At 44.3% G+C, this 15,511-nt stretch overlaps 1 protein-coding gene across 3 annotated transcripts in view; it reads left to right on the top strand.

The window, feature by feature from the left end:
* LOC127389469 (synaptotagmin-like protein 2) overlaps positions 1–15,264 on the top strand; it is a 36,640-nt gene extending 21,376 nt beyond the window's left edge. For all 3 annotated transcript variants that reach the window (XM_051629947.1, XM_051629946.1, XM_051629948.1), the window contains exons 5-17: positions 176–269; positions 443–536; positions 1,161–2,282; positions 3,576–3,674; positions 5,478–5,569; positions 6,030–6,131; positions 8,006–8,175; positions 8,982–9,084; positions 9,742–9,903; positions 10,630–10,708; positions 10,937–11,036; positions 12,008–12,213; positions 13,863–15,264. In XM_051629947.1, the coding sequence (XP_051485907.1) occupies positions 176–269; positions 443–536; positions 1,161–2,282; positions 3,576–3,674; positions 5,478–5,569; positions 6,030–6,131; positions 8,006–8,175; positions 8,982–9,084; positions 9,742–9,903; positions 10,630–10,708; positions 10,937–11,036; positions 12,008–12,213; positions 13,863–14,008 (2,569 nt within the window). In that variant the 3' untranslated portion in view covers positions 14,009–15,264. The remainder of the gene's footprint in view (positions 1–175; positions 270–442; positions 537–1,160; positions 2,283–3,575; positions 3,675–5,477; positions 5,570–6,029; positions 6,132–8,005; positions 8,176–8,981; positions 9,085–9,741; positions 9,904–10,629; positions 10,709–10,936; positions 11,037–12,007; positions 12,214–13,862) is intronic.
* The last annotated feature ends 247 nt before the right edge of the window (positions 15,265–15,511 follow it).

Here is a 15,511-nt window from a genome sequence, read left to right as displayed (position 1 = left end):
CAAAAAAATAAATGAAGGCACCAGCTCTGGGCAGCCTTGTCTTGGGCTGTGGCAGCAGGTAAAAGTGGCAAATCAGCTGAGCAGAGCTGAGCCAATGGGGAAGGCTGCCTCACCACCCTGCCAGGCACATCACTGGCACTGATCTCCTTGCTGAAGCTTTTCTCCTGTCCCACAGATCCAGCACACCTGCTCTTGATACCCCAGAGGAGCATAAAATCTTGCCAAAACCAAAGCCGAGACTTCCTGTCCCTCTCTCTGCATCACACAAGGTAGTTGTACAGGCTCAGCCTCTGCACTTTGTTTTGTTATTCCTTGGACCTTCACACAGTCTGTGTCTACTGGTGGGGCCTCCACAGACTGCCTGCCCTGGTGTCTATGCTCAAATAAAATAAATTTTTCCAGTCTTGCTAGTTTATGTAGACTGATAGTGTTTGTTTTCCAGAGACCCAGCATACATGATGTCTCTTCCTCAGAGAGTGACACTGGAGCAAGTCCATTTGTGGCTGCAACAAACAGCTTGCATTTATCTAGAAAAGGTAAGGGTCTTGTTCAGCAAGCCATTGGTGGTTTTCTTATTCAACATGAAACAGCAAGAGACAAGCTGCTTTTTTGTGCCTGTACAAATGAATAACAAAGAGTATTTCTTACCTTGACATAAAAGAATGGGCTGCCAACATTTGTGTGAATTATGCTCAGGGCAGCAGGGACCAAGAAAAAAAAACAACAAAGGCTAAAACTTCTTCTGACTCTCAGTATATTTTAAATGGAGTATTTGGCTCCCAATTTCTTAACCCACAGATCCAAATTACCTTCTCTTTCCTTCCTTGAATGTGTAGTGTATTTTTGGTACCTAGCAAATAGCCAGTAGGAAAGCTGTCAAACTGAAAGCAAAGCTGCAAACAAATCCCCTGCTCAGAGCAACAATTTAGATCTCAGTGGATTTTTTCCGTGTCCTGTTGCAGAGAGAAGGGCTGGGGTTTTCAGAGCTTTCTTCAATGGAAGGGTGTTTGCTAGAGCCTCAAAAAGGAGAAGAATTAGGAATATATTGATGCTTTCTGGAAATTCTCCTAGTTTCCCTTGGAGAAACTGCAGCCCAGACCTTCCAGGGAAATAGGATGTGATTCGGTGGCACAGACTGTGAGCATTTGTTGTTGTTGTAGGTCATGCAGTGTCTCCATTGCCCACCAGACTTTCAGAGGATGCTGTACCTCAGCTCAGCAGTGTGGCTGGAGGAGAGGCTGTTGGTGGGGCCAGTGGCGCTACAGCGGGGGCAAAAAATCCACTTGAAGAAACTTATGCTGCCAGCAAGATACCAGTTAAGAGGAAACCAAGCAGAACTTTCCCCAGATCTGAGCAGTTGGTGAATCACGTGGAGTCAGCAGAGAACAGCCTCACAAAGAGAGAGCTGCTGGCAAGCCCCAAGCCCCTGACCACAGAGGGGGAGAGCAGCCAGGCTGGGAAGCAAGGTGCCAACTACACAATCTCCTCAATGAGTAGCAAAGAGGAGGATATCGGCCTCGATCGTGAACACTTCAAGAACTTGAAGAACTTCTGGGAGAAGGGAGCAGACTCTGCGATGGTAGGACACGTGCCAGAGGACCCAAGCTGGGTGGAGGCAGATGGTCAGCAGTTCAAGCTGTGCCGCTCACTCTCTGTGCGCTCTGGGCAAGGCCAGAACAGCGAAGAAAAACCTGGTGTCTTCAACAAAACAAGGACCCCCTACAAAAGGACAATAACCTTGTCTTCTAGCGAGGAGGAACCAAGCTGTGTAGCCCCTGCACGGAAGGGTTCGATTTCCATCGTTCCTAGATCCACGTACGCCAAGAGCAAAGGTGGCCTGGTTCCAAGAAACAACTCGCTGGGTGAAAGCGATGGGAAGCCACCAGTCCCAGAGGAAGAGAAGGCGGTGCAGCACTGCTCCAAGAAATCCAGATTGCCTGTGCGAGTGTCTTCCGTCAAAACCGGGTCGCCCACTGAAGAAGTGTCTGGCAGCACATTCGAGCTAGAGACGCCTACAAATGAGTTTATTGTGTCAGAAGAGCGCAAGCACACAGCAAAGTCCCCGGCGAGCAGGGTGCAGATACTGATTGAGCCTGTGCTCACAGATGGTGAAAATGATGATGGGAAAGAGGAAGGATCTGATTTCGGCACTCCTGACAACATGGAAGTAAGTGGAGAGCTACCTGAGGAGAAAACGTGCGAGTCTGCAGACCAGCCCACACCCGGCGAACCAGCTGGAGAGAGAGAAGCTGTGCAGGGAATGGACTCAGCTGTTTACTCAGGTACTGAGGGCTGTAACTGCACTCTGTGAGATCCCAATAGAAAGTCATCCCTGTTTTCTTACCTAGCCCTTCTGCATTTTGCACGCTTTCTTCATTTGTCCACGTTGCAGCCGGTGCAGCGTTAGTGTGTGTGCAACATGTGTAGCAAACAGCTCTGGGAGCCAATCTGGCCAGTGCGGTGCGGGTGCAAGAGGGGGCAGAGGAAGTGCTGTGTTCCCTTGCCTGCCTCCCTCCTACCAGCCCTCCTGCCTTCCCTGCAAACACCTCTGTTTCTTTAGCACTACCTGCAACAGATCACAGGAACTTACTTAATTTCACTCACTGGGAAGACTGTATTTTCTTCATATGTGGGTCTGGAGGAATTCTTTGTGGTGGTAGAGATTAAGTCTGACAGAAATAAAATGTGAAGCAAAATGGTTAGTAAATACACAGGCTGTTAGGCTACCTTGCTATAGCAGCTGGCTGTCGGTGTTTGAATGACTTTTGGGGCTATTGGGAATCCACAAGTGAATTTGGATATTAAAGTGCAACCAAAGTGGACTGAACAAGGAGTCTGATCTTTCTGGGTTCTGATACCATGTTCTCAACCATGATGGTGTCAATAGTGTCACCACTTTTATCTGCTCTTCCCCTGGATTTGATGGACTTTTATAATGACCATTACTATGAGCAAAAGTTATTGTTGATTGCAATTCATTTTACATGTAAGCTGTGATTGCCCACAGCTCTGCTCTCTGCCAAGCAAAGACCTAGGACAAGAGAGCTTCTTATCTCCTTTTTCCAAAATTCTGTCCTCATGTACCTGGGTAAGACCTGTTTGAGAGGATTTTCCATAGACTCATCTGATTTTGATTTTTAACTGTGTCTTTCTTGGCTTGTTTCTTACCTGATGAGACAGTTCTATGAAAATCCTGAGTTGCACTTCAGGGAAACATAAGTATTTCTTCTCTAAACCAAAAAATATTTTTTTTCAGGGTTTCTTTATTATATTCGTTTCAGAATGACATTAGCACGTGGCTTTGTTGCACTGGGAACTCCCTGCAAGTGCTGGTCTGTTTTAGGAACTGGGTTAATCCAGTGTTTACATGTCCCATCGTGGTGTGAAGAGTTATTCTCAGGGAGAGACATTCAAGCGCACTGGTGATTTCAAAGCAGCCCTGTGTAATGTAGCTGCAGTGTGCTCTGAGCAGAGTGAACAAGCCAGGAGAGGCACACACCCGTGAGCTTGTTGACACACCTGCCCATTTGTGTTTATTTATTTACCATGTTGATTTGGCTTTTCATGTATTCCAGAGGAAGATGGGGATCATTCTCCCGCCGCTCAGGCACTGACCCGAGCGAATAGTATTAATCTTGCAAAGAGTGTGGTGAACATTTACACAACAACAGAGAGTGAGTAACATCTTTCTTTCTCCTTTTTGGTTTACACTCCCTGAAGACAGCATATTATGCCTAAGTTCTGCATCCCTGATCCTTCTGTGCCTGTACCAGGCAAGGAAAATGACATATTGGCTTCATTATTGAATTAGAGAACTTATGGTGCCTAAAATTAAATTCAGAGACAGGAATTTGCAGCTAGATTGATGGTACGTTACTCAGTGTCTTCAACAAAACACACAAGGGCTTCAGGTTGGAAAGAAGCTTGTGCCTGTCTTTCCTCTTCCCTCATGGAATGCCATGGGAGCTGCACAGTGGGTTGATCAGAGGTGTCAGACCTTGTGTCCAGCGTGTGAGTTGTGCTGTAGGCTCCTGTCACACACCCTGGGCTTGCAGACCCCAGCTGGGCACCTCACCTCACCCAAAGCAGACCTCCTTTTCTGGACTGATCTCCCCAGCAACCAGCTGGGACATTCTTTATGGTGTCAGTTTCTCCCTGAGAAACCAAGAGGAGCTAGAAAGAAAGCAATCAAGAAAGCAGCAGCAAAGCTGAAGAAGAAGCCCATGGCCAAGAAACCTGTCAGTGGCATCAAGAAGCCCAAGAACGTTGCACCTAAGGAAGGGGGTCTGAATGAAGGCAGCAGCAGCCTGTGTGGCCAAGAAAGCAAATAAAAGTCAGGTGGGACACCCTGTGTTGCCCCTGACTGTCCCCTTCCCATCTGGGAGCCTCACACCAAATGTGTGCCCCATGGTGTGGTGCAGTGTTGTGTCACACAGCACAGGGGCTCCACGTGTCGGGTCCCACAGGTGTTGCCCTTCGGTGGCACGGTCTTCACATTGACAGCCACAATTTTAGCTTCCCTTATTAAATCTTATTTAGAGCTACAAACTTTACCCTCAGAAACCCTCCTCTACAAAGTTACACTTACTTGTTTGCAGTGTAACAGGTAGTTTGTAGAAAGGGCAAGACTAAATGCTTGCCTCATGTTTGGAAATAAAAACAGTAAGTATCAAATGAAGGGTAAATCATACAGAAGGTAAACTGTATAAAAGGAAAATGCCAAAGGGGCTCTTGGGCATTTTGAGCACTGAAGAATGTATAATCATGGCTAACATGCTAAACAAGTGTGTGTGTGTGTGTGCATGCATGTTTATGCACATGTGTCTCCTAAAAACAAATTCTTCTGGGATGAAGATAGTAATCTTCAAGGGAGTTATTGAGTAAAGATAAAGATAGAACAAATAGGTTTTATTTAGACATTTAAGCAATCCAGTAGCCCTCTTTCTATGTTGTTACAGAGCTTTCTGAGTTTTTTCCTTCTGGATATCAGGCTATTGTCCACCTCTTTGTCAAGAAGAGTATTTGACAGGTGTATGGAATGGTGAAATTATAGATTAAATATTTACAACTGTTTTGTACAGGCCAGTGTGGTACTGGGATGAAACTGTGGGCATGTTTGGTTTCTTTGATGAGGAGGCAGATCTGTATGGTTTTAGTCTAATTAAACCTACACAGAGAGAGTGCTGCAAACAAGGTTCACATCCTTAGGCCAGTAATAAGTGAATTAAATTAGCCACGGGAGGGAGTTTGCACGCTCCCGCACATTGAGTGAAAACACACTGATGATGTTAGGAAGCAGTTTTTGTCTTGGGAAGGGTCAGCTTCAGTGGGAGAGGTGAGAGGCAAGTGGGTGGTACACTGCTGCCTCCCACAAGCTTTTCCTCTTTCCTTGTGCCCTTAAACAGAAATGTCACTTTCTTTTATTTTCCTGACTCTGACAAGATACCTTGATACCTTTTTTTTGTTTGCACCTACAGCATACACTAAACCTCATTTGATACCCCATCACTTCCTTGAACCTGAAAGAGTCAAAGAGCTGAGCCGATCCTCTCCTCTCCTGCTGTCTGAGGTAGGCTAGGTGCCAGAAATGGCTGGAATAATGTCACAGCATCCCCTGAAGGGCAGTCAATTTCATCAGAATGTTTCTCCTGGACACCAACAGTACTTGCTCTAGAGCATGCCTCTGTTATGTCATAAATAAATGAGAAAAGCCTCAAGGAAAAAGCCCCCCCATCACCCAGACCAACCCTTCTATCCTGAAGGAGTCTGTTTCCCTCTGTCTCTAACCATGCTATTCCATGCGCTTCCCATGAGCCCAGGCAGTGCATGCAGCTCTGTTTGGAGGCAGTTAATGATGACGTTCGCTGCCGGTTGGAGGCAATGCCTCTGGGGAGACTCCCTGTGCCCTCCTCCGCTCTCCTAACCTGCTCACGGCTTAATGGGACTCTGCTGAGCTATTGGTTTTTCTTCCTAGTGTTGCAAAGTGCTCGTATGGCAGAGCTTAAAGATGCTTGTTATTTTCTGAGCAGACTGAATCAGACACGGCTTCAGAAATCAGCTTCCAGCTTAACAAGCACAAAAAGACGCCGAGCGTGGGCAGCCACTCGTCCGACATGGCATCTGTCTCCTCGGTAGGTACTGAGTGCCTGCAGCTTGCTGGGGAGGGTCGCTGTTGGATGCAGTGACACTGCATTTAGGCTGATACTGATGATGTGGCCTGAGTATCCCCTGGGTTTCTGCACCGTACGCGATTAAAAGAACGGTGATGGGTAATTGCTTGCACTAGAGGAGTGTCTCTAGGTACCACCTCAAATTAGACCCACTGGGTCACAGTTAGACAAATTCACAGTAAGCAATAGCCCCTGCTCCCCAGTGTGGATGCTCCAAAGCCTGGCAGTGTGCAGGAGGGGGTGGGGGGGCTTTCTCTAGGTGAGGCGAGGAGGCGTGAGGAGGCGCGCAGCTGTGAAGTGGCATTTTTGCAGTCCAGCTCCAGAGAGCTGGGAGTGCAGACGAGTGCCCTCTGCCAGCTCATCCTTCACTTCATCAGCATATTCAAGGGAACTCAGAGTTGGACAGCAAAAGTGTGATTTAGAGCTTCAGCTTCTAAGGAAAGCTGAAAAGAGCTGCATGTGTTTAGTTGAGCATTTTAAAAAGATTTCTTAGAGACACTGTCTTGTGGGGGGCTGCTTAAAAGTGCTTGAATTTGTTGTATCACTCTTTTAAGTATCTCCAAGGTGCATATGTAAGATTAAAAAAGTATATGTGAAGCAAAGCTAGTAGGGAATGTAGATAATTATGTTAAAAGAAACCCTTTAACTTTGGGACATACAAGTCCTTCTCCTAGTCTGGAGAGTCTGGGAGCCAAAAATGAGCCTTTTGTGTCCAAGTCACTCAGATATTCCTAGAAATATTGCTTAGAATTCTCTGCTGGGGTGAGTATTTTGAGGGGGTGGCAAATGCAGCTCCCAAGGACTGAGAGATTGTTCAGCAAGTTCTTGTAGGTTATAACAGAATGACATTCAGAACGAAAGGAAGTAGGGGAAGACAGGGAAGAATTGGGTTAATTAAGAAAGTTTTTGATAAATGTTCATGACCATATCACAGAAAAGTGCCAAGAGGGTTTGTTTTTTTTTTGTGAACTGCATTAGCTTTTATGGTATCCTGGCCAGAATTATGAATTATTGGTGCAACAGAGAATTCACTCATTTTTCTGGAGCTGTGTCGTCACTTTGTACCAGTGAAAGACAAAGCCTTGAAAAGAGAACCTCAAGGCCTATGGGCAAATGCAGTTTGTTCTGGGAAAGCAGGTGATTCTTGGGTGCCTAGCTCCTGTTTTATACCTGTAGAAACATCATTTTGCTGTGCCTTTGTGGCAGGTAGAAGTATACAGGCTGTCTCTGGTGGGACAGTGGCTCTTCAGAACAGGGCTTGTACCTATTTCTGTTCCATACATCTCTTTGCACATTGTGAACAAGCAGCAAGATAGTAAACAGTTTTCCCCATATTTCTAGTCTGATATGGTTTTTACTAGCCTATTTTAAAAATTGATTGAAAATTGTGTGATTATATCTACCAGAAACCATAAGTTCATGTACAGGAAGTTCAAGTTATCTCTGTATTTCTTTCTTAGTGATGAGTCTGGGTCAGGTTTTGTTGTAAGCATAGGGAAAAGGAAGAGACTTGTGTGACCCATCCCCCAAGTAGTATTTGACTCAGTTTCCCAAAGATTGGGGATTTAGGGGAAAAATCTACATTTATTGAGCTTTCAGGGGAATGGTGCTTCTAATTCCTGGTCTAGCATAGCACATCCTTGTGAAACCCTTAGTTGGGTTTCCCAACCCTTGCTTGGTTGAGCACAGCTGCAGATGTCTCCCATTTCTGTGTCAAGGACACATTACAGATTATTTCTCTGAGAATGCACTTTTCAGACCATCATCTTTGCCTAGAAACCAACTCAAGAGAGTGCCGTTGTCACTGGCACTCACCTTGCTTTTCCACCTGGCAGGTGAGTGGCAGTGTGCTCAGTGTCTACAGTGGTGATTTTGGGAGTGTGGATGCCCAAGGGACCGTGGAGTTTGCTCTAGACTATGATGAGAAGAACCGGGAGTTCCAGGTTCATGTGTCCCAGTGCAAGGACTTGGCTGTCGTGGATGAGAAGAAAGGCAGATCTGACCCGTGAGTGATGCTTTGGTGCCTTGTGACTTCTACATTGCTGAGTTTTGTGTTCCAGAGGATTTTTTTTTCTTATGCTTTCTCTTTTTAAATACCATGGTTTTTTCCTTCCTTCAGACTTCTGGTGCATGCTTACTGCTGGGACTTCCCTAGCTGATGGTTCTGGAGCCATTGGCATCAGTAAATATGCTGCCACAGACTTAAACTTGAACAGATTGAGAGAGCTTTGACCACTACAAAGTCAGCTCCTTTTATCACTGGAGTATGTTCTCTCTGCATCCCTGTGAACCTTAGTCTCTCCATGGTGAATACACTTTGGTAATAACCTGGTGATGCAGAGACATATCTATAGGAAAAGAAAGTCCATAAGGCTGTTAAGGACACAATGGTAGTTATACAGAGGTTAGTGATCTCGAGTTTGGAAGATGATGAAAAGGAGCTTGGATTTGAACCCTGAGAGAAAGGCTTAAAAACATTCCATCTCTCCCCTCCTCTCTAATTTTACCCTTGTTTTGAATGCACAGAGATGCTAGAATTATGGGGAGGTAAACAGAAAACAGGTATATGGCCTTGCTGGCTTCCCATATGGCCTAGAGAGCTGCCTGTTCTAAATGTTGGTGGCATCTATGTATCTCCAGTGAGATTTATAACTTCACATACAAGCCAAGTTATTATCCTAGAAGGTCTCTTAATTAGTTTTGCCTTCAAAGAGCCAACTCCAGGTCTTTTGCTCCCATGTCACTGTTGCCTGCTTATTAGAGCTTGGTGATACAGAATAGTATCCAGCTGGAGTTTGCTTTCTTTTCTAGGTATGTTAAAACTTACCTGCTCCCAGATAAAGCTAGAATGGGTAAGAGGAAAACTTCAGTGAAGAAGAGGACAGTGAATCCTATTTACAATGAGGTGTTACGGGTAAGAACAAATGGATGCTCTGAAAACCTGTGTTGTAGCACCTGTACCAGGTCAGGTCTGGAAAGATTCTGCTGTCCTGGCCAGGCTTCTTCACCTGCCTCCCACCAACACCACACTGCTCTTTCCTAAGGTTTGTGAGGACAGAGAGAGTAAAGGTTTCTCTGCACCCATCTGTGTGTTACCTCAAATTTCTCTGCCAAAAGCACACAGCGATCTTTGGGTGAGATAGAGACCTGCAGCCTGGACTGCGTTCAGCCAGTGCAAAGACTTCTCTTCTTCCCTTCCCCAGCGTGCCGTCACGAGGTCTGGGACTAGGAAGACAGGACGTTGTTATGCGATTGTACTCATCAAAGCCTAGAGGGGTATTTAACAATGCCTGCCCCTGTGTTAATAATTCTTGAAAGAATATTGGGTTTGCCCCATGATGATCAGAGTGGTGGGTTTCCCTTTGCTCAGGAGAAAAGCTTTGTCAGAGTAGTGGTATTGCTGCAGGACAAAAAAAGAGATGTTCAGAGCAGGACCAGTGTGTTGGTGCTTGTGTGGAGCGGGTTTGAGTGTCTCAGTCAGAGCTTATTCAGGCTTTTGAGTAGTTTATTTCCGATTGTGAAAGAAACAGAAGGAAAAATTGAACAACCTAACTTCTCTTTCTTGCTCTAGTATAAAATAGAGAAAATGGTATTGCTGATCCAAAAATTGAATCTCTCTGTTTGGCACAATGACCCACTGGGACGTAACAGTTTCTTGGGAGAGATCGAGATAGACTTGGCCAGCTGGGACTGGAGCAACAGGAAACTCAACTGGTACCCACTGAAGCCCCGAGTAAGTGTGTCTCAGCTGCAGTCCCGCTTCCTAGCCCAACCATGAAGCCTTCAGGGGTGGCAGAAGTACTTCCCAACTCCTCTGAGATCTTTGGGTGGTCTGATGGAGCAGAACAGCCTGAATTGTACCTAGGGAAGTGCAGTAAAACACCCACAAGCCCTGCATGTTAGTGCAGTATTCAGTGCTCTGAACACAGGCCTTCTTGGGTCTTATTCAAGTGACTGATCTGTAGGGACACTTCCATAAATATGATCTGACACTAATTAACAGAAACTATGACATGACTTTGCCTCTCTCTCTTTCTACTCACATAAAGACCGCCCCTTAAAAAGAGACATCAGAGTAGAGGTAATGCAGCTGATTGTGCCTTAAGAGGTAAATATTCAGGTGCCACTTCTAAAAACCCTGTACATCTTCCTGCATGCTTACGGGTTCAGAGGTCTGATTTGAGATCCGTTTTCAGAAAGTAAAGGACGTTTGTCTTTCAGAACTAAGGTGCTTAATTATGTCCAGCTGGGCAGCCTTGCTCTGAACCCTCAGGCTTTTGGTTCCGAGGGACAGATTTTGAGATCAAAGCTGCAAAGAAGATGCCCTGAGAATGGGCTGCCCCAGCTGTGCAAAATCAGAGTTTGTTGATTTGTGCCCATCCACTGAGCTCAAAAGCTGTTTGCCTTGCTATATTTATACAACCCATCATTTCTTCAATCATAACTCATTCTGTTTCAGAGCCTTTCTGCTGTTAATGGTGTGGATCATCGAGGAGTGATGAATTTGTCTATCAAGTATGTCCCTCCAGGAAGCCTAGGTAAAAGGTGTTTCATGCATTAAGAAATACTGCCCATATGCAGGCATGCAACTGGCAGTGCCTCATCTATTTAAGGAATAATGTCATGCTAGCACTGTCTGCAGCCTACATCTGATTTTTCACCTCTGGATTTATTGGGAAAGTGTTGGAGTGAGGGGAGGGGCTCAACAGTCATTTTGTTAGCTATTATAAGGACTGTCATGACAGTTTTTCTCTTTTAAATGGCAGGTCCCAAAAATCCTCCCTCTGGAGAAGTTCACATTTGGGTCAAAGATGTCAAGGACCTGCTGCAGTTGCGTCCTTCTGGAGTTGACTCCTTTGTGAAATGGTAAGTGCGTGAGCGTGGTCTTGGCTTTGATCCTGGGTCTGTGCCTCCAGAAAGCAGTGTTTCCTTCTCTTTTCTCAGGCTCACCGAGCTGTGCCTCCATACTGTAGAGCCTTTGTGTTGCTTTGGGCTCTGTAGGAGAGGATTTCCAGTGTTAGTCCCTTCTCTCCAAATTAAGAAACAGCAGTTATAAAGCTTTTGGTCAGTCACTGTGACTCACTCAGTGATTTGCCTCAGTAACTTCTGACTGAAAGGAATATATGGGCCCTGCTCCTCAGCCCAGTGTGTTCATGAGAAGTTGTGAATTTTGGCTTGGTACAGGCTTGCATGTGAAGTTTGGGAATTTGTTAGGGACTCGCCAGAACTGGCGTACAGGTGGTTGGATCCTGCTTTGATCTCCAGAATTTAGCGTGTGCATGTTTTCTGCAGCCTGCAACATCAGTTCTGTTGTGTGGGAAAAGGTGCTGCAAATGTTCCAGAAAAGACTAAAGATCTTTTAAGGGGATTTTAGGATTTTTTCAGTGTTTTGAAGTGCTCAACATTTATTTTCTATATTTTAAATTCTTCAAGTTCTCCTGCAGAAAGGTTTGCTGCTCAAGAAGCCAAACTGACCATTTTGAAATGCCCTCTTAGGCATCTAAGTGATGAAAAGTTACAAAAATAGCAGTATGTGAAAGTAATGTCTGCTTTTTAATTTAAAATGTCAGTTTGGAAAAAAATGGGAAAAGCAGGAAATTTTAAGCAAGTACCTTCCTTTCTAGAAGTGTTTGCTTTTAAAATGGATTTTCTTGGGGAAAAAAAAAAAAAGTTTTCTCTGGGAATAACGAACATTTCCCATTAAATCTGGGACAGATTTCTTATGTTGAGACCCAGTTCCTCCTTTCTTCAGAACTGAGGCTTGTTTAGACTGAGGCACCTCATAGGAACAATTCAAATCTCAAGTACCACATGCTGTATTTTTTCTCCTCTCAAAGCTATGTGCTTCCAGACACCAGTAAGAAGAGTTACCAAAAGACCCGAGTCATAAAAAGAGACACAAACCCTGTTTTCAATCACACTATCGTGTATGATGGCTTTCATACTGCGGATCTGAAGGATGCTTGTGTTGAACTGACTGTGTGGGATCATGAAAAACTTACCAACCATTTTCTTGGAGGAATCAGGCTGGGCCTTGGGACAGGTGAGTAATTTCCTTTACATTAAATTAATTACCGTCTTGCTGAGCCACAAGATACAACAGGAAGTTGCAGACCATTTGCTTGTTGGGGAGAAACCAGGGATGGGGAGTCTCAGTAATTCATGAGCATCTTGGTACTTGCATTGTGTCTGGAATGGAGGGGCCCCTAGTACCATGATAGCAACCCTCTATTCCCACATTTTTGGCCAACATCAGCCTGGAGGTCTGGCAAAACTCAAGAATCTCCTTGGGTCTATCAGAGAGTTTTCCTGCTGTAGAGGAAAACAGACTGCAATGCAAATCAACATTATATTGCTGCTTCTCCCAGGAAGGAGTGCTCAGAGATGAAGACAACTTGAATGCCATGTGGGACAGCACCACCTGGTGACTCTGTCCACTCTGTCCACCAATTGTGTTAGTAGCAGGAATAATTAATATTTGAAAAACAGGGCAGCTGTTGATCTGGTAATCAGTCCTGAGAGTACATCAGCAGGAATTAAATCACAAACTGGAAGAGAAGAGTTGTCTAGGTGTAGACTAAGGTATTATTCTTGGGTTTTTGTTTTTATTTAGGTGATGTAATGCTGAAAGACCCCAGCAGAGGTGCTGTTTGCACCACTGGGAGACTGTCACTGTCTCTGGGAGTTGCTGGTGTGAGGTTCCAGTTCAGAGAAGGACTTAGACCTGGGCTTAGGTGGAAGTGTTTCACTTCAGCAGGGTTACATATCCTTGAAGTTAGGAAGATTCCTATATTTTTAAGCCAAAGTTTTAAAGAGCATGGAAATCATGGAAGTTTGTCCCTCTCTAATCCTGTCCTAGCTCTCAGTGTACTCCATACCTTGGCTTTAACAGATAGCATGTTCAACTCTGTAGTTTTGTAAGTGGTTCTAAACCATTCATTGTTAAGCAAGAAGGCATCTGAGAGATGACAGACAAACAGAAGATTTCAGAGCATTGCAATAAAGAATAACTGTTCCTTGAGGGTGTCAGGAAAAGGCTTGTAATAGCAAGAAGGTCTGCCTTGCAGGTGCACCAGCATTTATTTGGTTTCCTGTTGTGTTCTCTGTTTTCAGTCTCTAACATGTCACCAGGAGGGTTGTGAACTATTCAGTGGGAAATGGCAACCAGAGTAAGCTCATAAGCAAGGTGTAAAAACACCAGCCCTAAAATAAGCTGTGATCCAAATTTAGACATATATCTCATTGGCAGGTAATTGGCATGTGAAAATTAGATTGAATAATCTATTTGGGATGAATGTACACACTTTTCTGCTATCATATGTTAGATTCCTATACAATTTAAGTGTGGAGGAAGAGAATTTTGACAGATCCACCAAGAAAATCTTTTAAGGGAAAACCCAGGCCTTTTAGACCCAGAAAGGGCTTAAGCCCTATATTATTTTCTTGGCAGGCTATGTTTAGGATTCTTGCATTTTAGGGCTTTTACATTTTTATTCATTCTGAACTCTGGTGTGAAACAGAGGCCATTAGCAGCAGAACAGGAGGTGTTTTGGTTACTACTTGCTGAGGGGAAGTCAGCACCTTTTATGTGAAGCTACTGCCTTCAACAGTTACAACCCATTGAGTATTTTTTGCATGGAGTAGAAACTCTTTGTATAGCTCCCAATGTTGTAGTTTTCTTGTTCTTGACAGGTTTGAGCTATGGCATCTCTGTGGACTGGATGGACTCCACACAAGAGGAGGTGGCCTTTTGGCAGGAGATGATGTCGGCTGCCAATGAATGGATTGAGGGATTGCTGCCCCTGCGCTCACTGGCGGGCAGGAAAAAACTGAAATAACATCCTCTTCATGCCACAGAAACCTGAATGTGTTCATTAGAAGTAGGAAACTTCCTGCACCAAGGAGAGACCATCCGCAGGGCTGGCAAGTGTCAGGTTATTAAGGCAATTGATGGACAGCACTTTGGAGATATTAAATGTTAAGTACTGATTAATTACCTGACAGAGGCCATTGAAGATGCCAAACTGATGCTATACTTGATTTTGACCAAGAAGAAACTTCATTTGCCTTTTTATTTAATCATTTATACTCAGTATATTTGAATTCCATTAGTTCTGGGAACACTGGCAGAAGGAAAAGGAGATAAAGATATTTTTATTTTTTTACTGTTTCTTGTGCCATTTTTTTTCCTGTGCAGAGCTGCAATTGTGCTAAAGCAGCAGCTTTATTATTGGTGTTATTCCCCTGCAAGTGGCACACTTTGTACTCGGTGTAGGATTGCTCCAAATCACCAGCAGCACAGCCTGAGAACAGGAGCTTTGCATTTGTTGCTGCTGATAACACGTCTCTAACGTGAGGAAAAATGAGATCCAAGGTGAATCTAAGGAAAAAGAGGACTATTTGAAGCAGAAAATTAAGCAACCTGAGGAGGATAACAATGAGGAATTTGATATATTTATTTCTGCTTTAATATGAGAGAGAAGTGATGGTCCTACAGCTAGTGGGATTTTGCAACGAGGGGCTGCTTTCCTAGATTTCCCACAGGCTTCCTCAGTGACCTCAGGCAAGTTTCTCTATGACAGGACAGTTTCAGTGCAAAATAAACTGAAGTGCTTGCCTAAATGTAAAATACAGTTATGTAGCTAATGGGCCCCTTCATGCCATTGAAATGCCTTGTGTGCAAAATATTTCAATATGAAATTATGATGTAGGAAACAGGTCTCGTGTTAGCCTGGCACAACGGATCAGGAAAGAAAGGTCAGAGCCACACTGGAAGGCAGGAGGTCTTGGGAACTGGTGGGAGAGGTAAGTAGGGAGTGAATTAATGTGAAGTGGGGGGTCTCCTTTACATGCCTGGGGGTCTCCTGCCTCTGAACACCCTGCTGTCCTTCTAGTCTTCCTTTCACCTGATGCCTGTCAGTGAATTGTCCCTGTCTGGAATTTCCTTTTTGCCAGTAGCTTGCAAGAACTTTGCATCTGGCACATTGTGTGTGGCAGAGTGGAGTCATGAATGCATTTTTGAAATGCAGCTTTGTAATTTCTATTTTGGATGTACATATTGTGATTAAATAGAATGTTTTTCTTTAGTTGTCAACTGGTCTCCTTGTACCTGTTTTTGGCATGGTCTGAGCAAAGAAAAAGCAAGCAAAAGAGGTGTTAAATTTTATGATGTCCAAATGAACCATTTTTGCCCAAGGGCAAGCTAAATGTCATGGAGAAATATTTCTTGGTAGCTGTCCTACTCTAGATTTTTACTCTGAATATTTTTTATGTTCTTCTTTAACGTATTGGTTTTATTTAACTCAAACTCAGCATAAATTTTCAGCTTAGCAAAGATGGTC

The sequence above is a fragment of the Apus apus genome, chromosome 12, assembly GCF_020740795.1.
Source record: "Apus apus isolate bApuApu2 chromosome 12, bApuApu2.pri.cur, whole genome shotgun sequence".
NCBI lineage: Eukaryota > Metazoa > Chordata > Aves > Apodiformes > Apodidae > Apus > Apus apus.
This window is presented reverse-complemented; position numbering and strand designations above follow the sequence as displayed.